The sequence below is a fragment of the Mustela nivalis genome, assembly GCF_964662115.1.
Source record: "Mustela nivalis genome assembly, chromosome: 10".
NCBI lineage: Eukaryota > Metazoa > Chordata > Mammalia > Carnivora > Mustelidae > Mustela > Mustela nivalis.
In genome coordinates this window covers 80,781,971-80,808,834 of record NC_139029.1, presented here as the reverse complement: position 1 = coordinate 80,808,834, position 26,864 = coordinate 80,781,971, and the positions used below count along the sequence as shown (strand labels likewise).

The following is a 26,864-nucleotide window of genomic DNA, read 5'->3' as shown; positions in this document are numbered from 1 at the left end:
GGCATAAATATTTATAATTTTTAGATCTTCTTGGACATGTAACTTCTTTGTATATTTTGGATACTAAGTCCTTATCGAATACATCTGTTGCAGATATTTTCTTCCATTCAGTAGGTTTTCTTTTATTTTGTTGTTTCCTTTGCTGTGCAAAAACTTTAAATTAGAGGTAGGTCCATTAGTTTATTTTTGCTGTTTCTTCCCTTGCTTCAGGGGACATATCTAAAAAGATCTTATTAGGGCTGATGTCAGAGAAATTATTTCCTGTGTTCATTTCTATGATTTTTATGGTTTTCAGGTCTCACATTTAGGTCCTTAATCCCTTTTGAGCTTATTCTTGTGTACCGTGTAAGAAAATGGTCCTGTTTCATTCCTTTGCACATGGCTGTCCAGTTTTCCTAACCCCATTTGTTGAAGAGCCTGTCTTTTTCTCATATGTTCTTGCCACCTTTGTTGAAGATTCATTGACCATGTAATTGTGGGTTTATCTCTTTCTTTTTTTTTCCTGTTCCATTCTTCTTTGTGTTTATTTTTTTGCCACTACCATACTGTTTTGATTACTGCAGCTTTTTCTCCTGAGGCAAGGGTAGCAATCTTAATCCAGAGTTATTGAAATATTTCTTTATTAAATTCCCCATATAGTTTCCCATCCTGTAGGTGTACTTTTAAAAATATAACACCTTTATTGAGATAAAATTCATATTCCATACAGTTGGCCAGTGGAAAATGTACTTTTCATTGGTGGTGAGTATATGTTCAGAAGTGCAACCATAACCACAATCAAATTGAGCATATGCTTATCCTCCCAAAAACATATTGTAAACCCCCTTAGCAGCCAATTTCCAGTTTTTCTCAGACTCCCAGGCATAGGCAACTACCAATCTACTTTCTGCTTCTTTACTTTTGCCTGTTCTGGATATTTTCATTAAATGAAAACAAAATCTGTGGTCTTTTGTGAATGGCTTCTTTCACTTAGCATAATGTTTTCAAAGTTTAACTATGTTATAGCACATATCATTACTTATTTTTATTTCTAAATAATAATTGATTATATGGATATTCCACTTTTTTAGCAGTTCATCAGAGATGGGCATTTAGGGTATTTTTACATTTTAGCTGCTAGGGGTACACTGCTTTGAACATTAATGTATGAGGTTATACATGGACATATGTTGTAAATTTTCTTGGGTGTATACTAAAGAGTGGAATTGCTGAATCATATGGTAACTCTGTTTTTATCCTTGTGAGCAACTGCCAAACTATTTTTCAAAGTACACCATTTTTCAATCCCATAAGCAACATATAATTGTTCCAGTTTTTCCACATCCTTGTCAACATTTTTTATTGTATGTCTTTTTTTTACATAAAAATTATTTATTTAAAACATTAAAAAATTTTTTTTCTTCACATTTTTCTTTTTTTTAAAGCTTTTATTTAAATTCTAGTTGGTTAATATACAGTATAATATTGGTTTCAGGAATAGAATCTTAGTGATTCATATAAGAATCATAAAAAATCTTACATTTAAGATCCAGTGCTCATCTCACATGGACCCTCCGCAATACCCATCACTCATTTAGCCTCTCTTCTGGCCCCTACCCCTCCTTCAACCCTCAGTTTGTTTTCTATAATCAAGAGTTTCTTACGGTTTGTTCTCTTTCTTTCTTTTTCCTCTTTTCCCTTTATCTGTTTTGTTTCTTTCTTTAAAATCTGTTCTATTTCTTAAATTCCACATATGACTGAAATCATATGGTATCTGCCTTTTACTGACTGACTTATTTCACTCAGTGTAATACACCCTGGATCCATCCACATCATCGCAAATGAGAAGATTTCATTCCTTTTGACGTCTACATAATATTCCATTGTATATATTGTTATGTCTTTTTCACTGTAGCCACCCAAATAGGTTAAGAAGTGGTATCTCATTTTGACTAGCATTTCTCTGATAGCTAATAATGTTTAGCCATACTTCTTATGCATATTGGCCATTTGTATATTTTTGGAGAAATGTTCATACCAATCCATTGTTCATTTTTTGATTATCTTATTAGTGAGTTATAAGTCTTCATATATTTTAGATGAAAATTTCTTATCAGGGGCACCTGGGTGAATCAGTGGGTTAAAGCCTCTGCCTTCGGCTCAGGTCATGATCCTAGGGTCCTGGGATCAAGCCCCGCATTGGGCCCTCTGCTCAACAGGGAGCCTGCTTCTTCTTCTCTCTCTCTCTGCCAGCCTCTCTGCCTACTTGTGGTCTCTGTCTGTCAAATAAATAAATAAAATCTTTAAAAAAAATTTTTTACCATATGTGACTTTTTTCCTGTTCTGTTGGTTGCCTTTTAACTTTCTTGGTGGTGTTCCTTGTAGCACAGAAGTTTTTAATTCTTATGAAATCCAGTTCATCTCTTTTGTGTGTGTGTGTGTGTGTGTGTGTGTGTGTGTGTGTGATTGCTTGTGCTTTTGTTTTTATGGCTAAAAACCATTGCCTAATCCAAGGTCTTAAAGATTTATTCCTATATCATCTTCTAAGAGTTTTATAGATTTATCTCTAACATTTATATCTATAATTTATTGTTAGTTAATCTTTATGTGTGCTGTGAAATAAAGATCAACTCCATTCTTTTGCTTATGGATATTCAGTTATCACATTATTTCTTAAGAATATTCTTTCTTTATAGAATTGTCTTGGAATCCTTGTCAGAAAATCAATTGAACATAAAGATAAGGTTTCTATCTAGACTGTCAGTTCTGTTCTATTGGTCTGTATCTGTGTTATTATGCCAGTACCACACCATCTTGATTACTGTTGCTTCATAATAAGTTCTGACATCAGGAAATGGGACTCCTCCAACTTTGATCTTATTTTTCACAGCTGTTTTGCCTATTCTGGTTCTGGGTATTTTGGTTTTTCATATGAATTTTGGAGTCAATATGCCAATTTTTGTAAAGAAATCTGCTATGATTTTGATAGGGATTGTGCTGAAGCTGTAGATAAATTTGGGGAGTAACATTATCCTAATAATAAGCCTTCTAATTCATAATCATGGACTGTCTTTCCATTTATCTAGGTTTTCTTTAGTTTCACTCAGCAGTGGTCTGTTTTCAGAACCTATGTTTGACACATTTTTGGTAAATATAGTTTAAATAATTTGTATTTTTATCCTCTTAGAATTATTTTTTATTTCATTTTTGTTTTGTTCATTGTTTCATACATTGTGTGTAGATATAAAGTTGATTGTTGTATATTGATTGATCTCATGTTCAGCATGCTGGCTACAGTGATTATTAGTAATGTATTAGTCAGGGTTCTTCATAAAAACTGTATATATATAAAATATAATGTATAACATAGGTATATAATATTAATATATTATATATATTTATATATTTTACAGATTAATATATATAAACATATAATATAAACTATATGTATATATATACTGATGTCCAAACTCAACCAGGCAGGTTCCACATTTTCTTCCTGTCACCTTATCTTGTGCTATTCAGTTCCTCAGTGGTTGGATGTTGTCCACCCAGTTGAGTGATAATTGGGGAAGGCAGTCTACTTTGGTGAGTCCACCAATTTAAAAACCAATCTAATATGGAAATACCTTCTTATACCCACCCCAAAATAATGTTTAATGTGGACATCCCATGGCACAGTCAAGTTGACACATAAAATTAAGCATTATTTTGCTAATAGTTTTTTACTGGATTTTAGGATTTTTTATATACAAGATCACTTCTTCTATAAGTAGAAATAGTTTTACTTCTTATTTTGCAATTTGAATAGCTTTTGCTTCTTTTGTTTGCCACATTATTTGGATAAAACTGCCAGTATTGTGCTGGATAGATGTGCATCCTTATATTTTCCTGATGCTAAGTTTGGAAGGATTCAGTTTTCAGTGTAAAATAAGATGTCAGCTGTGGTTTTTAAATAAACATTCTTTATTAACCTCTTAAATGAATTAGTGGCTCTTTGTGGCCTGTTGTGAGTTTTTATCATGAGAGGTATTGGATTTTCTCAGATGTTTTTCTGCATTTTTTTGAGATTATTGTGTAAATTTGTGTCCTTTATTCTATTGATTCAGTGTATTATATTAATTCATTTAGGGGATATTAAACCAACCCTGCATTCCTGAGATAAATTCCATATGTATATTTTAGAAGTATTTGTGAAGAATTGGTATTGATTGTTAAATACTTTGTAGAATTCAGCATTTAAGCCATTTCAGCCTCAAATCTTCCTTGAATCACCTTTACTATCTTAATGATTCCTTATTTTATGATTCCCTATACATTAATAAGTCAAGTAAAATCTTGGATACATGCTCCTTCTCTCTATATAAGGGAATCCTGTCTTATCTTTCGGGAAAGTGTACTTTGACAGCATGGTGCTTTACTGTTGTCCCTTATCAGTGACATTAACAAAGACTATCCCAAAGACAATGATAAATATGACCAAATTTGAGGAAAAAAACCCCAGATTAATCTTTAGTTAAGATAAAAAAGACTTTGCCTTATAATAACTTTTCATTGACTTGATGGAAAGATTAAAATTAAGGGAAGGGGGTGCCTGGGTGGCTCAGTGGGTTAAAGCCTCTGCCTTTGGCTCAGGTCATGATCCCAGAGTCCTGGTATCGAGCCCTGCATTGGGCTCTCTGCTCAGCAGGGAACCTGCTTCCCCTTTTCTCTCTGCCTGCCTCTCTGCTCACTTGTGATCTCTGTCAAATGAATAAAATAAAATCTTAAAAAAAATTAAAAAAAAAAACTAACGGAAATATACAAAAAATTCATCTAATAGGGATGGCTGTGTGGCTCAGTTGATAAAGCATCTGCTTCCTGCTCAGGTCCTGAAGTCAAGTCCCACATTGGACTCCCTGCTCAGCAGGGAGCCTGCTTCTCCTTCTCCCTCTGCATGCTGCTCCCCCTGCCTGTGCTTTTTCTTTCTCTGACAAGTAAATAAAATCTTGGGAAAAAAAAATCTATTAAGATATAAAGTGTAATTAATGAGCTAGTTACATGAAGTCCAATTTATACTGAAAAGAGCTGTGTGTGTTTTACATCAAGATACATATTATATATGAAAAATAATGTTGTAACTAGATTTTATAACCTATTTAGTACTTAACAGTATTCTTTAGTATTAGAGTATGTCTTGGTCCTTATGAGTTTGTGGTCATATATATGGCTCTGAATCCTGGCTCTGCCACTTTATATGCTCTATGATCCTTTGGCAAATTATATATCCTTCCTACCCCAGTTTCCTTATTTATAAGTTGAATTTAATAACACATTCCTATTATGTATTCAGAAATATGTAGTGAAGAACCATTCTTACATGTTAGACATTACTGTTGGTTGCTAAGAAGACCCATTGAATAAGATAAATGCTGTTAAAGCACCATGAATACTATATAAAATAATACTATACATGAATACTATATAAAAACCATGCATTAAGATCTATTTTTAAATGTTTTATTCAGTTATGGAATAACAGTTTGATTATTTTTAAATAGATCACAGTATTATGGTTATATATTGAATTGGTTCATCTATTTTGTCTATTTTTTTCTAAATCTTCATGAAGTTTTTTTAAATCTTTTTCTGCTATCTCCAATTTCTGTATCAGACCTATGGGTCTGCTTTATTGATTCATTTTTTTCACTCACTATCAGGCATTTAATCTGTCTCATCTTATGCTTAGAAGTTTTTGATTGGGTGCTGGACATTTTATATAAGATGATTGACGATAAAGATTAAATAAAAGCCTAGCAAACTTCTGATAATGTATCAACAAGTCGAGAAATAGTTAAGGTTATTTCTGTTGTTTATTATCATCAGTATTCTATAATGTCTAGGAATTTGTATTTATGATCAAAGTTAGTCATGGAAGCAATGTATGTGTTGTCAAAGATCTTCAAAAGTATTGTAAACAAAAACTAAAGGAGAAATTAATACTTTAGTTTCATACCACTAACTATATTCTACCATCTCTTCTTTAAAACATATTTTTATAGCAGTTTTGTATTTACAGAAAAGTTGTGAAGATAGTACAAAGAATCCCTATATAGACCTGTACATTATTTTCTCTACTATTAATATCTGACATTACTATAGCACATTTATTACAATTAATGAAACATTATCTCTGTTTTATTACTAACTAAAGTCTGTGATTTCTTCAGATTTCCTTAGTTTTTACCTAGTACCTTTTTTCCTTATCTAGGATCCTGTCCAGAATAGCATAGGACATTTAGTTGTCATATTTCCTTAGGGTTTTCTTGAGTTTTATATATTCTCAAAATTATCCGTATTTTTTATGTACTTGACAGTTTTGAGGAGTACTGGTCAAGTACACTTCTTACTTTTGAATAGAGAAAAAAATACTCCCCAAATATTCAAGTTAGTCATTCTTAGTCAATAATGACAGGATTGTACAATGTTTGAACAGGTTTGGTTCTAAAAACTCTTGATAAAATGAGTAGTATTTTAAGTTATTCTATATAAATCAAATGTATGAAAGGAAGTAATGAGAGATGAGCTTGACAAGGTCTCATCCAAGAGTAGTGGTTAGTTTCATCTGCTTATTTGCTTAATAGTATGTGATTGAAGAATTAGATAATCAACACGAAGTGTCATATTTAGTCTCTCTGGACAAGCCAGATGAGAAAAAGGGAAAGAGGATCCTAGATGCTTTTAATTTAGTTAAATGAAAGATAACTTGAGTTTAACCGTTTTTTTTTTTTTAACATTTTAAGATTTAAATTTGTTCAGTCTACCTAACTTACCTAGTTAAAAATGAATAATTCTTGTCAGGGTATAGTTAGATGCTTTGTGAAAGAAAGCTATTTACAGAACATTTATACTTTAAATTTTGATTTTCCAAAATTGATTGTTTATTTATTAATATACCATATATTGAATATTCCTGCATGTCAGGTTCTCTGCTAGTTATTATTTGATGTTTTCTGATGGTAAAGATTATTGAAACCTCTATATTTTATACATGACTTAATCTTCAACTTAATCTATCACCTAATAGATTACTTAATAGAGAACTCAGTCTGTTACCTGATAGAAAATTGGATCATATTTTGAATGTTTAAGGTGCATTGTTACATAATAAAATTTTATTTTATTTTATTTTTGTAGAACTATTATGGAGCTGCTAAGATGATTTTTTCTGACAACCCACTTGGTCTGACCTGTGGAATGGTATGTCCAACTTCTGATCTTTGTGTAGGTGGATGCAATTTGTATGCCACTGAAGAGGGACCAATTAATATTGGTGGATTGCAGCAGTTTGCTACTGAGGTATGTAAGTGTACATATTGCTCTTTTTTTGTCCACCCCTAAAGCACAAAAATCTTAGAATGACTTTAATTCTTAGTGCTCTTTTGATATCTAGCATTTTTAATGTAATACACAGCTAACATGTGTTTTATGCCATAAATAATATTTTTATTCAACAAGGGTTATAAAAATTAAACTTCAAAAACCCTATGTCAAATTAATTGCAGTTCCAGAAAGTCATTAAAATATTCTGAGTGAAAGTTATGTAAATTAGAGGGTCTAAAGAAAAATGTATTCATTAACTATACATCGGAGAGTGACAAGAGGACCCCATTTTAAAAGGGCTATCATGCCTGATTCTTTTTCCTGAAATTCTCTTTTAACTTTTACAGCTTGAAATAATATGTCAACATTATTTTGTGGGTTTTTTTTTTATTAATAGACGTTAGAGAATTTTCAAAACCTCTAACTGAATAATATTCTTTAAAATTACATTTTATAAACTTTTAGATTAGGAGCATGTGTGTTATTTGGATACAAATTATAATAAAACAAAAGCTTTTAATCTCACCATTTTGATTCATAGCTTTCTCTTTTATGAAAACTTCGTCAGTAACTGATACTCCAGGACATCTTTGCTCTCTGGTGTGCCCTCTTTGGAATGAACTACCAAGTTATTTTCTGTGTATCATTTAAATGATCAACTTATATCAAGGTTACAGTAGATTGTATAATCCTTGTGGTCCAGTTGGCTAGAAGGCCAAATTAAACGCCTGTCAACACTAGGTTTTTACTTAATGACTTCCCTGTCTAATTTTGTCAACTGAAGCACAATGTATTCTTTCCTCTTAAGACCCTTCCCATAATATCCCTCAAGATTAAGTCTCACTTTGCTGTAAGTAGTAAATCAAGGTTATTCCTTCTCTGCTCTCTGACAAGTTAATTCTAAGCAAGGCCTCCTAGTAATGAGAAAATAGAAACAATTTGATGTTGTACATTGTTGCAATCAATTATAGGAATTAATTTGTTTTCTTACCAAATTCATAGTTGCATTAGGCTTACCTGAACATTGCAAGGTATGAGCTTTATACCCTGGGAAAATCCTTAGTTGATGGAGACTAACTTGAACTCTTCTGTATCTTTTTTTAGGGACTCACTGTTTCTTTATTATAGCAGGGCAAGTTTGCACAGATGTAGTAAGTGAAAGGGCATACAATATGTGTATGAACTAACACCGCATTTTAAAACAAAATGACTTAAAATAATATTATTACTTTGTTGGTGTCCTGGATGACAGACGCCATTCCTCTGAGAACTCTCACTTGTTGTTGATTTAAATTGAGGTACAATTGACAAATACTATTATAATGGTTTCAGTTGTAAAACAGTAATTCAGCATTTCTATACATTGTGAAATGGTAGTTATAAGTCTAGTTACAACCTGTCACCATACAAAGTTAAAGCAATATTATTGACTTTATTTCTCAAGCTGTACATCACATCTCAGTGACTTATTTATTTTATAACTAGAAGTTTTTACTTCTTGAACCCTTCACCTATCCCCTGCTCAGCACCCCTTTGCTCTGGCAATCACCAATGTCTTCTCTGTATCTATAAGTCTGGGTTTTGTTTCACTATGTTTGTTCTGTTTTTTAAATTCCATGTGTAAGTGAAATCATTTGGTATATGTCTTTTTTCATCTCACTTATTTAAGTTGGCACCATACTCTCAAGGTCCATCCTTGTAGCAAATAACAAGATTTCATTCTTTTGTATTCCTAAGTAGTGTTCCATTGTGTATACATGTTACAGTTTCTTTATCCACTAACCTGTTGATGGATACATAGGTAGCTTCCATATGTTGGCTGTTATAAATAATGCTGAAATGAATATGTGTGCATTTCTTTTAGAGTTAGTATTTTAATTTTCTTTGGAAAAATACCCAGTAGTTGAATTGCTTGATCATATGGTAGCCTTATTTTTTTTAGTTTTTTAAGGAACCTCCATAATGTTTTTATAGTGCACCAATTTATATTTCCACTAACAGTGCACAAGAATTACCTTTTCTATATCTCCTTGCTGATACTTTTTTTTTCTTTTTGATAAAGGCAATTCTAGCAGGTGTAAGGTAATATCTAATTGTGGCTGATTTTCATTTTATTCTTGATTAGTGATACTGAACATCTTTTCATGTTTATTGGCCATCTGTATGTCTTCTTTGGAGAAAAAGGTCTATTCAGATCCTCTGCTTAATTTTTTAACTGGATTATTTGAGTTTTTGTTGTTGTTATTGAGTTATAGTACTCAGTGTATATTCTTTATATGTTGTGTTCTTTATGTAATTTTGATATTAGTCCCCCTTTGGATATATGATTTACAAATATTTTTCTCCCACATAATAGGTTGCTTTTTCATTTCATTGATTTTTTTTTCTGTGCAGCTTTTTAGTCTAGTGTAGTTCCATTTGCCCATAGATTTATTTTTCTTTTTTCTTTTGTTTCCTTTGTCTTTCGAGTCAAATCTAAAAAAACCATTGTGAATATTAATGTCAAATAGCCTGCCAACTAGTAGTTTTATGGTTTTCGGTCTTACATTCAAGCATTTAATCCATGTTGAGTTTATGTTTTGTGTAGGGCATAAGAAAATGGTCCAGTTTCATTCTTTTGCGTGTAGATGTCCAGTTTTCCCAGCACGTTTTATTGAAGAGACTGTCTCTTCCCCATTGTATATTCTTGCCTCCTTTATCATAAATTAATTGACTTTGTATGTGGTTTATTTTGGGGCTCTGTATTATGTTCTGTTGATATATGTGTCAACAGAATATTGTTGATATATGTGTCTGGATTCATACCAATACCATTTTGTTTTGATTACTATAGCTTTATAGTATAGTTTGAAGTAAAGGAGTGTGATACTTCTGGCTTTCAGCTTATTTCTTAAGATTATTTTGCTATTTGAGGTCTTTTGTGGTTTTGTATTAATTTTAGAATTATTTGTTCTAGTTTTGTGAAAAATACCATTGGAGTTTTAATAGAGATTGCACTGAGTCTCTAGATTGCTTTGGATAATATGGAGAATATTTAACAATATTAATTTTTCCAATTCATGAACAAGGAATATCTTTTTGTTTGTGTCTTCAATTTCTTTCATTGATGTCTTACTATTTTCTTTTTTTTTTTTTTAAAGATTTTATTTATTTATTTGACAGACAGAGATCACAAGTAGGCAGAGAGGCAGACAGAGAGAGAGAGGAGGAAGCAGGCTCCTTGAAGAGCAGAGAGCCCGATGTGGGGCTCAATCCCAGGACCCTGGGATCATGACCTGAGCTGAAGGCAGAGGCTTTAACCCACTGAGCCACCCAGGCGCCCGACTATTTTCAATGTACAGGTGTTTCATCTCCTTGGTTAAATTTATTTTAGGTATTTTATTCTTTTTGGTGGGATTGTGAATAGGATTGTTTTCTTCATTTCTTTTTCTGATAATTTGTTGTTGGTTTATATAAACAACAGATTTTTTCTATATTAATTTTGTATCTTAGAACTTCATTGAATTCACTTGTTAGTTCTAACAGTTTTTTGTTGGAATCTTTAGGGTTTTTTATACATAGTATCACATATTCTACAAATAGTAACAGTTGTAGTTCTTTCTTTCCAGTTTGGATGCTTTTTATTTATCTTTATTGCCTTATTTTTGAATAGGATTTCCAATATTAAGTTTGATAAAAGTGGGGAGAGTGAGCATTCTTGCTTTGTTCCTGATCTTAGAGAAAAAGCTTTCAGGTTTACAACATTAAGTATGATGTTATCTATAGGCTTGTCATATAAGATCTTTATTATGTTGAGGTGCATTCCTTCTATACTGACTTTGTTGAGAGTTTTTGCCATAAATGAATACAGGGTTTTATCAAATAATTTGTTTGAATTTATTGAGATAATCATATGACTTTTATCTTTCAGTTTGTAAATGTGATGTATTTCATTGATTGATTTGTGGATATTGAACCACCCTTGCATTTCTGGAATAAATCCCGCTAGATCATGATGCATGATCCTTTTAATGTATACTTGAATTCAGTTTGCCAGTATTTTGTTAAGGATATTTACATCTAAGCTCATTATGGAAACACCCTGTAATGTTTTCTTTGTGTATATCCTTGTCTAGTTTGGGTATCAGGGTAATGGCCATCTCCTAAAATGAGTTTGCAAGCGTTTTCTTCTCTTTAATTTTCTGGGAAGAGATTAGGGAAAATATGTATTAAAGCTTTGAATGTTTTGTAGAATTAACCAGTTAAGCTATCCAGTCCTGGATTTTGTTTGTGCCAAGGTTTCTGATTTCTGATTTCTGACTCAATCTCCTTCCTAGTAATTAGTCTATTCAGATTTTCTGTTTTTTCATGATTCAGTCTTAAAAGATTGTTAAGTTTCTATGACTTTATCCTAATTTGTCTGTTTTATTGGCATACAGTTGTTCAAAGTAGTCTCTCAGGATGTTGAAACTTCTCTTTCATTTCTGATTTTATTTATTTATACTCTATCTTTGCGTGAGTCTAGATAAAGGCTTGTCAGTTTTGTCTGTCTTTTCAAAAAATCAGATCTAGTTTCATTGATCTTTTCTATTGCCTTTTTAAAGTTTCTATTTCATTTAATTCTACTCTGATCTTTATTATTTCCCTTCTTCCAATAACTGTGGGTTTTGTTTGTTCTGACTTTTGTAGTTTCTTTAGACATAAAATTAAATTGTCAGTTAGAGATTTTTCTTCTTTCTGAGGTAGTTCTGTATTCTCATGAACTTCCTTCTTAAACCACCTTTGAGGCATCTCATAAATTTTGGTATGTTGTGTTTCTGTTTTCATTTGCTCTAGGTATTTTTTTAAATTTCTTTCTGTTTTTTCTATGACCCAGTAGTTTTTTGGTATCATGTTGTTTAATTCCCATGTACTTGTATTTTTTCCAGTTTTCTTCTTATAATTGATTTCAAGTTTCATACCATTGTGGTTCAAAAAGATGTGTAATGTAATTTCAGTCTTCTTAATCTATTGAGACTTATTTTGTAGCCTAGTGTGATGAATCCTGAAGAATGTCCCATGTGCATTTGAGAAGATTGTGTATTTTGCTGCTTTTGGATGTAGTGTTTTATAGATATCTACCTATTAAGTCCACCTGGTCTAATATATCATTTAAGACTAATGTTTCCCTATTGTTTTTCTGTTTAGATGATCTATCTGTTGTTATAAGTGGAGTGTTAAAGGACCCTATTATTTATTTTATTGCTATAGATTTCTCTTTTTAGGACTGTTAATGCTTGTTTTATATATTTTTGTGCTTCTGTGTTGGAAACATATATATCTATAAATGTTATGTCTTTTTGCTGGCTTAACACCTTTCTTATTGTGTAGTACCCATCTTTGTCTTTTATTACAGTCTTTGTTTTAACGTCTCTTTTTTTTGATATGACTATAGCTATACCAGCTTTCTTTTTATTTATGTAGAATATCTTTTTTTATACTTTCACTTTTAGTCCATGTGTCCTTCCTTTTGAAGTGACGTAGGCAGTATAAAAAGGTGTCTTGTTTTTTACCCAGTCATTCACTTTATGTCTTTTGATTGGAGAATTTAATCCACTTACATTGAAAGTGTTTTTAATAGGTGTGTACTATAGCTGTTTATTTTGTTAATTGTTTTTTTAAGATTGCTTACATATTTCCTCTCTGTATCTATTTTCTACTCTTTCTCTCCTTTGTGGTTTGTTGATTTCCTTTAATGTTATGTTTAGATTACTTCCTCACCTTCTTTTGTTTGTTTTACTCTACATTTTTGATTTGCGGTTATTTTAATGTTTACATATATCACCTTATGTATATTACAATTATTTAAAGTTGATAGCAAAGTAAGTTTGAATACATTCCAAAACTCTACAGTTTTACTCTCCCCAGTACATTTATATTATTATTGTCACATTCTACATTTTTTATTTTGTGTATTAATTAATTATTGTACTTTTAAAATTTTGCTTCTTTCATGTTTTAATAATAGTAGATATATAAGTGATCACTCTGCTACCTTTAATATATGTACTTTTTCCAATAAGATTTTTACTTTTGTATGTTTTCCTATTATTAGTTAGTGTCATTTTTTTTCAGCTTGAAGAAGTTCCTTTAACATGTCTTATAAGGCTAGTTTAATAATATTGAGTTTTTTTTTTTTTTTTTGCTTTTGTTTGTATAGAAAACTATTTATCCCTCTCTCTCTCTCTCTCTTTCTCTCTCTCTCTGTGTCAATTCTGAATGATAACCTCGCTGGGTAAAGTATTCTTGGTTAGATGTTTTTCTTTTTATGACTTTGAATTTCATATCACTTCTTTTTGGCCTGCAAAGTTTCTGCTGAGAAATAGCCTTATGGGATTTTCTTTGTATGTTGCAATTTGATTTTTTTTTTCTCTTGCTATTTTTAAGATTTTCTATTTTTCTTTTAACTTTCCATATTTTAATTATACTGTTTCTTGGCATGGCTCTCTTTGAGTTTACCTGAACTAGAAATCCCTGGGCTTCTTGGGCCTAAATGTCTTTTAGGGAATGTTTCAGCTATTATTTCTTCAAATAAATTATCTGCTCCTTTCTTTCTCTTTTCTTTTTCTGCCAATGCCTTCATCTCTAGGGAGAGTTTCCATTGTTCCCTGTCTTTCTAGCAGGTGTTTTTAGATTAGGAAATAAATATCTTCACCTATGGTAGACATGCTTTTCAAACTGCTGTTTTTTCATTGGGTTTCAGGGTCAGACTGCAAGTCAGTCCTTTAAAAGAGAAATCTCAATTTTCTATATGATTTTAGGTCCTTGGATTTTAGCCCCTCTGTTTTTCTAATTTAGATGTTTTGGGGTTTCATCTATTTGGTGCAGATCCCAGGGGTTAGGATACTTGATTTAGGAAACAAACTCTTCACTCTTCCAGGGAAAAGCGCTAAACTGGTAAGATCCCTCCCTACCGTGTGTTACTGACCCAGCAGTAGGTTTTTTATTTTGACCATATCTACCTCTTCTACCTTTCTCAATATGGTCTTTTTACCCTTTGTTGTGAAGAGTTAGTTCATGTAGTACTTTGTTTTTTTCCAGAGGAAAATAATTCATATTTAAATTTAGATTTGGTGTGGGGCGCCTGGGTGGCTCAGTGGGCTAGGCCTCTGCCTTCAGCTCAGGTCATGATCTTGGGGTCCTGGAATAGAGCCCCGCATCAGACTCTCTGCTTAGTGGGGAGCCTGCTTCCCCTTCTCTCTCTGCCTGCCTCTCTGCCTACTTGTGATCTCTCTCTCTTTCTCTCTGTCAAATAAATAAATAAATAAAATCTTAAAAAAATTTTTTTTTAAATTTAGATGTGGTGTGTCCCTGGGAAGAGGTGAGTTCAGGATCTTTCTATTCTACCATCTTGCAAAAGTCCCCCTTTCCAACTCTCACTTGGTTTTAATGAACTGTTTCCACCTCTTCCCAAAGCAGTTTTTTGTTTGTTTGTTTTGTTTTGCTGCGTGCATGTGTGTGTGTGTGTGTGTGTGCGTGCGTGCTTTGATTTTGTTTTTTAATTTAAGGCAGAGCATAGTTTAGGATGGCATTAAATGCATTGTAAGTGAATTGTGGAATTTAAAATACAAGTGTATCTTTTATATTTCAGTTATACTTTATAAAACAGTGACTTCAAATATAACTCAAATTATAAATAAGTCTTGTAATGAAACCATGAGGAAAAGCTCTCCTTTTTTTTAAGAAGACCCTTTAGGGCAAGATACTTTAAAAAGTTTTGTTATTCAAAAGTCAGTGGATGGTTTACTTAAACTTTCTCAACTGTCAGTGTTGTTACAAAGATAAGCAAAAGACAACATATTAATTGACTGCAAGTGAAAAAAGAAAGCACAATGTGCAGAATAACATTATTATTTCAAACTACTAAACTATTGATACTTAAATTGAAGCAGAATATGATGCAAATAATTTTATTTATTTTGGTTGTTTGATAAAACAATGATTGATTTTTGACCTTTAAAGAAATACAAATCTATTTTTCAACCAAATTAAGGAAAGGTTAGGAAAGCAGAGTAAAATAGTGTGATATTTTTCAAAATTGCTTTTCCTGTAATTTATAAATGATTTTTTAAATATCAACTTTGTAGTTTGCCATTATTGGTTAAATCCATACCTTTTACTTTTCTATTTGAACATGGGCATATGGAACATAGAGATTGTAGTAGAAAACAAATAAATCACACAAGGAATAGCCTGCAGTAGAATCAGGAGACCAGCTGCTTTTTTGTTGTTGTTGTTCTATCTTGTCGTTATTATTCAATCCTTTACTATCCCCCCATCTGCAGTGACCTTGCTGCAGACATTTTTGTGTGCCTATGAAAACAGGTAGACTATGGGGTGATTCTGACTCTAGGAGGCAGTTTTTCCTAGTTCAGTTAGATATAATAATATTGCCTCAATAAAATAACTTGAAAATAATAGTTTGGTATGGATTCTCTTTTCAGTCTCACAAGGATTTTAAAATTTTTCTACACAAATATGGCACTTGAAAATTTTATTTTGAAATGTGTTTGTGTATGTAATTGAATTTTTAAGAAATCATTACCTTTATCCATGTATAGACCAAGAAGACTTACATCATTTCTCAAATTTAAGGAATTGTTATAAAAGGAAAATGAAAGGAGAACACATCTTCCTACTATCTTCTAAAGTTTGAAAAATAAACTGTAACTACATACTTAGCTGTGTGTTAAATCAATTCCCTTCTGCTAATGTTAACTAGTTATGCAGGTAATTTAAAGAAACCAAAATTAAAAGTTCAGGGTTCTGAAGTTTGACTTTAAATGTTAAGATGAATGAGGGTCGTAAGATCACTACTTAAAATTGCTGCCTCAGTCATGAACTTTTAGAAATACATTAGATTATGAAATTGTTATCTAAAAACATTATTTGGTTTTCACAATCAACATTCTATGAAATTATCTTAATACTTATTAAATGTACTGTTTTATGAGGTATATGCTTCTTAACACTGCACTTTCAGTTTTGTTTTTATACTTTTAGTTAAGAATGGAACTGATAAATGGAATCCTAGATTAACTCAGGTGACTCACTGAGGACAGAATTACTCTTTAGATTTTTTTCTTTTTTTTTTACTGTATCTCTCAGCACATTTCTTATTTCACTTTTCTTTTGCTATAACCCAGTTCTTGTCTCACTGTCATACATTATTTATATACCATCATATACTATTTGTTTTTATTTCTATATTTTACTGGTTAGACACAATTCGAATCAAATTGATGAGTGCCAGTAATACAATAACAAATACAGTAATGCAATTCCAATAGCCTACTTTAAGAGATACCTTACACTCATTTAAATAACATCAAGATTTATATTTTGCTTGAATACAATAAATATTTTGGAGAATTGTGAATGGAGGAGGAACACAATTACTCAAGTTAATTGTGATTTAATAGGACAAATATTATTTTTGCCATATCTTCATTTTGAACATGGAGGTCACCAAAAGCCTTAAACTTTTGCCTTCTACAAGCGTAAGTGAGGAGAATATAGAAATATGTATACTAATATATAATAGAGTATTGCATGTTCTCTCTCAGGTAATGTATTTTTGTGGTACATTTTATCTATCAAATAGAAAAGTAGAGACAAAAAAGGAGTAAGTGTAATTCTCAAATTAAAGCCTTTGTCGAAGAAATGTACATAAACTGTAATATTAGATATACTCTGTGTGTTATGTTGGTTGTTTTATAAGTAACATAAAATGACTGCGATACTTCGAAGAGTAAGCAAGGACATTATCAATAATTAATTCAGTGCAGCAGGCACAAACTAGGATTATTGCAGGCAGACTGACTTGTATGAACATCCAGTGTAATAAGTTCCTACTGGGTAAGGATTCAGTTAATCAAACAAACATTGATTGAAAATTGATTAGAATTAAGTTTTGTTTTAGGCTGTTTCTGAACTATAGGCCTTGAGAAGCTATAGCACCTCTCAAGAAATAATACAAGCCACAACTAAAATTTTGTAGCAAACTTGATAATACATATTGTATTTGCTTTAGCATCCCTGGACTGATAATTCAGTCTTCATTAATTTTTGTCACTTGGTTTTGGAGGTGATTAGACCTTTGTATGATGGAAAGGATCAGGCAAGGGAAAATGTAGAGTTACAAAAACACACCATACTTTCATAGCACTTCAGTGCATTTTTGTGATATCTCACTTTAAAATGTTGATAAACCACCCTTGAGACATGTAAACTAGGTAATGTTTTTCCCATTTCAGACATGAGGAAACTAAGGATCAAAGTGATTAAAAAATAGTTAACATCAAACAAACTTCTGTTGCACTGGGCTGTATTAGGTACTCACTTAGCACTTGCTAACCTTGAAAATAACCCTTTAGGTAAATGTGATCATGTCCATTCTTTGCAGCAAGGAGCTACATGGAATTAAATTCCTCAAGTTCACATCTAATAATAGCAAATCTAGAATACAAAGCTAGTGCTTTAATTTCCGGCATTTCACAAATTCTCACTTGCCCCAGATATTGTGGTAAGTCATCAATGCAAACTCACTCTAAACCCAGGTTTTCTGGCTGCACGTTCACAACATTGCACTTTGTTGGTTTATGTTTACCTTAGTCACTGTACCTCACAACTCACAAAATGATTTTTTTGTGTTATATGAAGCAACTATATTAAAATAGGTGTTTTTTTTTAAATTTTTTAAAAGATCTTATTTATTTATTTACTTGAGAGAAAGAGTGAGCAAGAGATTAGTGAGTGGGGGTGGGAGTGAACAGAGGGAGAAGGAGTAGCAGACTCTCTGCTGAGTGGGGAGCCTGATGTGGGGCTCCATGTGGGGCTTCATGTTGGATTCTATCTCAGGACCCTGGGATCACACCCCAAGCTGAAGGCAGATGCTTAACTAACTGAGCCAACCAGGTTCCCCTTAAAATAGGTTGTTGAGATGAGTGCCTGTTTTATTTGTTTTCTTTGTTTATGTATATTACTAAAAACCTTTTATTTTCTTATTATTTCATTTTTCTGGCTAGTGAAGGATTATTATAGATCCAGGACCCAGGGTTTGTGGAGCCTAAGATGATAAACTTTGGGTTCCTTCTATGAAAAATTATAAAAAGCACTACTATAAAATTTAAATAGAGAGCTTTGAAAGGGTCCTATTCTATGAAGGGCCCTGAAGCTCAAGATTATATCTAAAGTTTTATTTTAATTTGGAGAGCCTAAGGCTGATTTGATGGTAGCTGGCCTATAAGTAAGTTTAGGAAAGAGTCTAGCACATTTATGATACAATTTGGTAAAGTGGTCAATAAAATCTATAGTTAATATAGCTAATCTAAAATGAAGATAAACTACCATGATAATGAATAATCAATATTTACAGTTAATCCCTTTTGCAGGTCATTTATAAATAGAATATGGATTAGAGAATAGTAATTAGATTAATGATACCTCACACTTGCCTCTTTGTCCCAAACTTGAATTGTCTTTGAATAAAATTTCTCTATCCTTCTCCTTTTTATTTCCAGTATTACTAGTAGTTTGTGAATACTGTTTGTACAAAAAAAAAATATTTGTAGGAGAAATAAGATGTACATGAATAAAATACATTACACATTAATAAATCAGTAGTTTGTACTCTGGTGGAATGTTGCTGTCAGGGATGCAAATACAAGTAGTATCTGTTAAGGCTTGATTTGTGTCTCTCCTTTTGGTCTTAATGCAGTAGTTAATATAAAATAATAATGTCTTGCTAGATTTCACTGAATATCTGACATTCTTCCTCAAAAAGCTTTAGAAATCTATTAAAAATACTCAGTGCTGTCACAATGCTTGATAATAAAAATGTAGGATTGGATAAATTGCTAGATGATTTTCATTACAATATTAATTTATTTTAAAACTATTTGTTACCATCTAGAGCTTTAAGACATAAAAATATGTTTTGGGGGTAATAACTGAAATTTGCCAAAATTGTATACTTGTTAAGATTATTTGCTACAACTTTTTCCCCCTAAATTTGTTTTTTGTAAGTTCAATATATATACTTCTCCAGGCTGCTTATAGTTTAGAATGGTGTAGTTTTATTGGTTTGAGTTTTAACACTTAAAAATATGTATTTTCACAAATATACTTGACAAATTAAAGTATAAAGTAGTAGCAACAAGTGATATTGTACCAATATAGATCACTTGTAAGAGGTGTGAGTTAAGATTTAAACCAGCCATTTTACTCCAAAGTATAATGATAAATGAAATACAATAAGCACATAATAAAAGTTAAGAGCTGAAATTAAAAAAAAAAAAAGGAATATAAATACCTTTCAGGGCCAGAAGTGTAGAAACTTTCAACAGTGAACAAGGGACTTCAGCCTCTCACTGCTAGGCTATGCATAAGCAGTCAGGTGCTGCTGGGGAATTTTAGTGGTGTAGGGTGCTAAGTACCCAAACATTATGAGGGATAGAAAACAAGACTCACCTACCCCTGGTAGAAAGTTAAAAAAGTAGGTGCAATACTTTGCAGGGCGGGGCCTTATATGAAGCTTCAGAGAGAAGCAGTGACAGCTGTGCCCCAGTGGTTTAAGCATGTGCTTGCTTAATGGCACAGTAACTTATTTCTGTGATATGTCTAAGTATTGCCTGGGGACTGGAGCTCTGGGCTTCCAGTAAGAAACCTGGTTGGGTAGTTGGGGAGAGGGGAGAGAAAGGGGAGAAAGAAGGGTGTTGCTGGGTAGATGTCACTTGATATAAGGAAAAAGAGAGCAAATGCCATAACACAAAAATTCCACTTAGATTAAGTCAGAAAGTTCAAAAGTACATTAGAAGAGTGAATGCTCCCAGTGATAATCAAGACTCAAACGAGAGATGATGACTGTATCCTAATGAACCACAAATACTACCATAATCCGGATTTTAAATAAATAAGCATAAAACAACAGCCCTGAAAATAAGATAAAATTATGTATAAAAAAACCAATGAGTTTTGTATGAAAAATAGTTGATTAGAAATATTCAGTGGGGGCGCCTGGGTGGCTCGGTGGGTTAAGCCACTTCCTTCGGCTCAGGTCATGATCTCAGGGTCCTGGGATCGAGTCCCGCATCGGGCTCTCTGCTCAGTAGGGAGCCTGCTTCCTCCCCTCTCTCTCTGCCTGCCTCTTTGCCTACTTGTGATCTCTCTCTGTCAAATGGATAAATAAAATCTTTAAAAAAAAAAAAAGAAATATTCAGTGAAATTAAAATATCAGTAAAAAATTTTTAAAATAGTTATAGACACAGATAAAATTTGGTGAACTTAAAAAAAAAATCTGAGAAATTTGCCAGGGTGTAGTAAAAAGATATAAAGAAAGGAAAAGTATAACGGAGAAGTTAAGAAGCTTAGAGGCTCCAGTATACATATTAAGAGTTCCTGAAATAGAGATTGGCAAAGCAGTCTTAAAGCAGTTATGTTAGAATTTTCTAAAAAGAAAAGAAAAATTGGGGGCACCTGGGTGGCTCAGTGGGTTAAGCCTGTGCCTTAAGCTAAGGTCATGATCTCAGGGTCCTGGGATCGAGCCCCACATCGAGCTCCCTACCCAGCAGGGAGCCTGCTTTTGCCCTCCTGTGCCTGCCTCTCTGCCTAATTGTGATCCCTCTCTCTGTCAAATAAATAAATATATATTTTTTTTTAAAAAAAGGAAAAATTTAAGTTCATCACCTACACCCATGGTTGCAATAATGTAAAATACTGGAGATCACAAAAGAATCAAAGCTTCCAGAAAATTATTAAAAAGATCACTTTAAAACCAAATGACAATTGGATGGACCCCACACTTCTCATCAGCATTAATAGATGTGAGAAACAATGGACACAATATTTTTAAAGGTCTAAGATAGGACATTAATAGAAATACTTCTCATGCATTTTAAATCTAAGGTGGCTTATTATTTACCTTGTTATTTATAGAGAACTACTAAAAATGAGTTATTTTTTAGTATGAATGAAAGGAACCTGGAATAAAAGAGAGTCAACAAACAAATGAGCAAAGAAACCAGCAAAATATGGTGGTAAATATAATTAGTGAGTGTAAAGTAATTATTAAAAACTCACTTTGGAGTGCCAAAAATAAAAACAGAAATAAATTTTATATAATACTGACAAGGAAGGCATTTGAGGTGGAGGTGGGGAGTATAGTAAGTGTCCTAAGTGTCTTTAGTGTTGGGAGGATAAGGGAGTACTCAATAAATTGAGAGTATGTTTTTAAAAACATTGAAATATTGATGTTAAAAATTTAAAACTAATCACAGAAACATGGAAATACAATCTGTAACTTTCACACAATCGTAGAAATAGAGGTGGGTATGGAGAAAACAATCCAGTCTTCAGGGAAACAAAACTAAAACCCAGACGAGAGAAAAGCAAAGAAAAAGCAGAGTAAATAGGAAACATAAAAGAGATAGTAGAAACACATCCAAATATATAATTAACCACAATAATTTGCATTTATTAAATTTGTTTATGGAAACATATGTGACTAGTATCGATATAAAATAAATACTGTAAATAGCTGTATGATGTCTAGAAAAGAACAACCTTAGCAGAAAGTTGGTTGAAAAAAGATAAGCTATGCAAACACTAACTATAAGGAAAGTTAATGCAGTGATATTAATACTAACATAAGTAGAATTTGGGGGGGAAATATCACTAAAACTAAAGAGAAAAATAATCAAAAAATGAAAAAATGTCTTAAAGGATGTAACATTCATAAACTGTTTATGTGTTGCAACACAGCTTTACCCAAAATTAGTAAGGTTTTTATTTGAATAAGGTTCATTAGATTGATTTAATACATCAAGAGTTTCCTGATTCCTCTAATATAAAGTGAATATGACCTTTTCATACACTTGTTTAACGTTTATCAAAATTGACCATGTACTAGGTCAGAACAATTATATATAATTTCCAATGAATATATATGACTGTGCTTTTTCTATTACATAACTAAATTAGAAATAAAAAATAAAAATATTATAAAAATGAAAAAGTAACGATAACAAATTTTTGTGTGGGAATTAAAAAAAAACACATTTATAAATGATTGATGGGTTAAAGAGGTTATCATAATAAGAATTACACAATATTTAGACCTGAAGGAAAATTTCTGTTGGCAACATCTGAAGTGCAGCCAAAGTCATTTTTATGTGAAAATTTATTGTGTTAAGTGTGTGTATCAGGAAATAAAGCAATGTCTATCTTAAGGAACTAGTAAGAGAGCAAATGGAGTGTGGATGGGTGTGGTGGTGGTAAATTTCAAAAAAGAAGAAAAGAAGTGAAAATTATAGAAAAATAATGAAACAACATAAAAGCAAAAATAAAGATGATCTACAAAACAGAAAGCTGGCGGGGCGCCTGGGTGGCTCAGTGGGTTAAGCCACTGCCTTCGGCTCGGGTCATGATCTCGGGGTCCTGGGATCGAGTCCCGCGTCGGGCTCTCTGCTCAGCGGGGAGCCTGCTTCCTCCTCTCTCTCTCTGCCTCTCTGCCTGCTTGTGATCTCTCTCTGTCAAATGAATAAAATAAATTCTTTAAAAAAAAAAACACAAAAAAACAGAAAGCTGGCTCTTTGAAAATAGTTTAGTAAATGCTTGTATGGCATATCATATAACAACCAATGCATTTTAGTTACAACTGTCTTCTAATTACTGTTCTTTTATTACTTTCTTAATCTGCTTACAAGTAGCTTTGGCACCATAGTTAATCATTATGGTTGTTTCCCCTAAATCTCCTAAATACCGAATATTCAACTGAAGCAGATAGGACTGGGGAGGGTCTCTTAAGTCTACCATGTCACCACCACTTCCTTTAGCCTCTCTGCTAGCCTCTCGTCTCCAACAAGAAGAAATGTGGTTTGCTTGGTCCCTGGCAGCTTTATTCCAACTGGAACTTTGAACACACGTCTGAGTGACTGACTAGGTACTAAGCAGGGTCTGGGTGTGAAGGATAGAGTAATGAACAAGATAGGAATGATACTAGCCCTTGGAGAACTTACTTCCTGGTAAGAAAAACAGACAGTTAAGCAAGCGAATTACAATGAAGAGACTGCACCATGGGAACAAGTATCTAGGAGACCTAGTTGAGCTGAGAAAGTGAAATTTAAACCAGGTCCTGAAAGGTGTTCATCAAATGCAGCAAAATTAAGAATAGGAGTGTATTCCAGGCATGGAGAATAGCATGAACAAATCCTGAAGGCAAAAGAGTTCATGTGCTGGTTAATATGAACCTGCATATGGTTTTGGATCAGTAAAGTTGCTCATAGCTGAACTATATACATATGTTTTCAAATTGTATTTGGTCAACTTCAACCATTTAATTCAATGGCAGCCTCCAATCCCAAATATAGCATACAGTATATTTATAATAAAAATAAGAACTATAATATAAGAATAATAACTTAGGTGTCAGTTCCATTGTCTATAAAATGAGCAATCTTACCTAACTTTGAAGACTGTTAGAACTGGAGATATAAATGTTAAACACCTAAGAGAGTGCCTTATAAAGAGAAGGCATTAATTTCAGGAGTTTTCATCATTGATTCATTTGGTCTTCACAATAAACTGCTGAAATAATTAGTACTTTCTTAATTTTAGAGCTGACATTTAGAGAGATGAAGTCATCTCCAAGATAACATGTAACTTTTTCTTTCTTTCTTTTTTTTTTTTTGGTTTAAAGATTTGTCTTAGGCATTATCTTTCCTTCTTTCTAAGTAAGTTTTCTTTCTCACAGGCTCCCAGAGTACCATATGTAAAAATGAAGCCTGCATGGGAAAGGTTGATTGTAATAATTTTTCTGTATTTAAGACATGTGAATACTCTGTTACCTAGAGAGCTATTTACTAGTGGATCTTTGTTTTATTTATACTGGTTTCCAGTGCCTAGAGGGCATGTAAAGATACTTACTGAATTAAGGTGGAAATTGAATGAAACAGAGTAATCTGATCTTAAAGTAGGAAGTATTTTGACCATGCCAGAAATGTTTCACAATAAGATTTATTTTAATAAGAGAACATGAAATAAGATCTTTAGGAATTACTAATATATTAATAATTTTGATAACTGAAAAGTTGATATGACATGGAGTTTTTCTTTTTTCCCATACATTTGAAACAAAGTTTCTACTTTTGGTGTCCCTTGTTTAATGTGAGTAGACTAAGAATTTTTCTTCTCAAAGGATGGCTGCAGTAAATAGTATGTACTCAGTATTTCCGTTCACTTCTTTTACAAAAGGAAGCAGATTACAAAGAAAATTACATAGAAGCCTCTCTTGGAAAGCATGTAATTTGAAGTAACTTACTTTGGATGCACAAATAGCAATCTTTATTTATTTAAAACATTCAAAAGTTAACCGGACTGACATATTGCTAATAAATAACTCAAGGAAACTGAAACCAACAAGATAAAAATCTGTAACTTTTATTAAGTTTTTCCTTAGACCTTCACTGATGAAATAGTATTTCTTAGAAATTACCCGAAGTTTTGTTTTATTTCATAATGAAAGCAAGTTAAATGCTTACAAAAATATAAACTTTTTAATTAATTTTATAAAACAACAATTTTAGATGTATGAATAATTGATTCACATCTCTTAGGTTTATAAAGTGCTTAGGTATATATCAACAGCCCCCCAAATGTTTATGTAGCTATTTACTTGACTTCCTAGCAATTTTTAAAAAACATTCTGCAATAATCAAGCAATATTCATGAGAGTGTATTATGTACATATGAAATTGTTCATTTTGTGTATTTCAGTTGAAAATGAGTTGAACACTGCTGTTTTATTTTTAAAGACTGGTTTATTTATTTGAGAGAGAGAGAGAAAGATTGAAAGTGAGCGATGAGTAGGGGGATGTAGATGGAGAGAGAATCTCAAGCAGATCCCCACTGAGTGCAGAGCTCCACACAGGGCTCAATCCAAGACTGAGACATGACCTGAGCCAAGATCAAGAGTCAGATGTGAACTGGCTGAGCCGCCGAGACACCTAGAACACCACTCTTTTAAAAGCACAGAAGGCCACTTAGTCATTCTGGTCTTGAGGAAGTTGGCAAGTATAGCTAATATATCTCAAAGTTTGTGCTTGATGATACAACTTTGCCAGAGGTTTAAAAAAGAATTATGTGAATGCACACATATTTTTGAGTTCAATAATGTGATGAAGGCAGTTAGGACCAGCTCTTGAGAGGGTGAGCTGGTTGTTAAATACAACCATCATGAAAAATTAAAAATTAAATGATGTAACATTATAATCATATATATCATATTAAAAAGATATGTAACAAATACTAAAACTCATTGCTTCATAATTATTTCATTTTTATCTTCATTGTGCTCTTGAGGTCATGTCTATTATATGTTAGAAATGTTGGAAATGTTCTATAATACATTAATCACTAGCCACATACAGTTATTGAGTACTTGAGAAATGACTATTATTAAGAACTAAATTTTTATTTTTATTTAATTATAATGAATTTAAATATAAATTTGATTAGTCACATGTGACTAATGGCTACCATGTTGGACAGTAAGTGTTCTGCCTCATGGGAGTTTGAACATGAGGTGAACTAGGAAGTAACTTTTGCTATGTGACGAAGAACTTTTCTAAGTGCTTTACATGAGTTAACTGGTTTAATCCTTGTAGTAACCTATGAGATAGATAATACTAACCCCACTTTCAATACCATGCACCATGAGAAAGATGGACATCAAGACTCGACCCCAAGCAGTGTCATTTTAAAGTCAGACTTCTAAAAAATAAACTACTGTTCTTTGTGATAAAATTCACAAAATTTTGTTCAAACACTTGTTTCATTAGAAACTATCAAGGTTGATAACAGCCTTTTACAAAGCCAAGGGAGAAAATCCAGTGCAATAAAAAGGTACTTAAAAGAATGAAACATAACAGGAAAAAGAATAATTCGTTCATAGATTAGTGTATTGAGAAAGGTAGGGTATGGTGTATTTATTAACCAGCTCACGAGCTCATGAGTGTGGGGTTGCCCATTTCAGAAGCTGATCATAGTACATGTCTTTGGTGTTATAGGAGTTGAGAAGTATGCTTGCTCTCATTCCCTCCAACCCCTGAAAACTTACAACTCTGTGTTGACAGTAGCAGAGTTTCACTAGATATATCTATTTGGTTCAATATTTGACAGTTTTCTTTTTTCTCTTTTCTTTTTTAAAGATTTTATTTATTTATTTGAGAGAGAGATCGCTCACAAGCAGGCAGAGGGCAGAGGGAGAGGGAGAAGCAGACTCCCTGCTGAGCAGGGAGCCTGATGCTGGGCTCTATCCCAGGACCCTGGGATCATGACCTAAGCTGAAGGCCGATGCCCAACCGATTGAGCCACCCAGGTGCCCCGTATATTTGACCGCTTTTTAAAAGAACACTTAAAGCTTCATTGAAAAATAATTAAAATGTCCTTAGGAGTATTTGTATGTATTCTGTATTATTGAATAATTACTACTTTATTTGCATACCATT

The 26,864-nt window shown here is 32.5% G+C and overlaps 1 protein-coding gene across 6 annotated transcripts in view; it reads left to right on the top strand.

The window, feature by feature from the left end:
• Positions 1-26,864, top strand: part of DPYD (dihydropyrimidine dehydrogenase) — an 831,034-nt gene that overhangs the window by 206,005 nt on the left and 598,165 nt on the right. For all 6 annotated transcript variants that reach the window (XM_082686466.1, XM_082686464.1, XM_082686465.1 and 3 more), the window contains one exon: positions 7,156-7,317. In XM_082686466.1, coding sequence (XP_082542592.1) covers positions 7,156-7,317 — 162 coding nt within the window. The remainder of the gene's footprint in view (positions 1-7,155; positions 7,318-26,864) is intronic.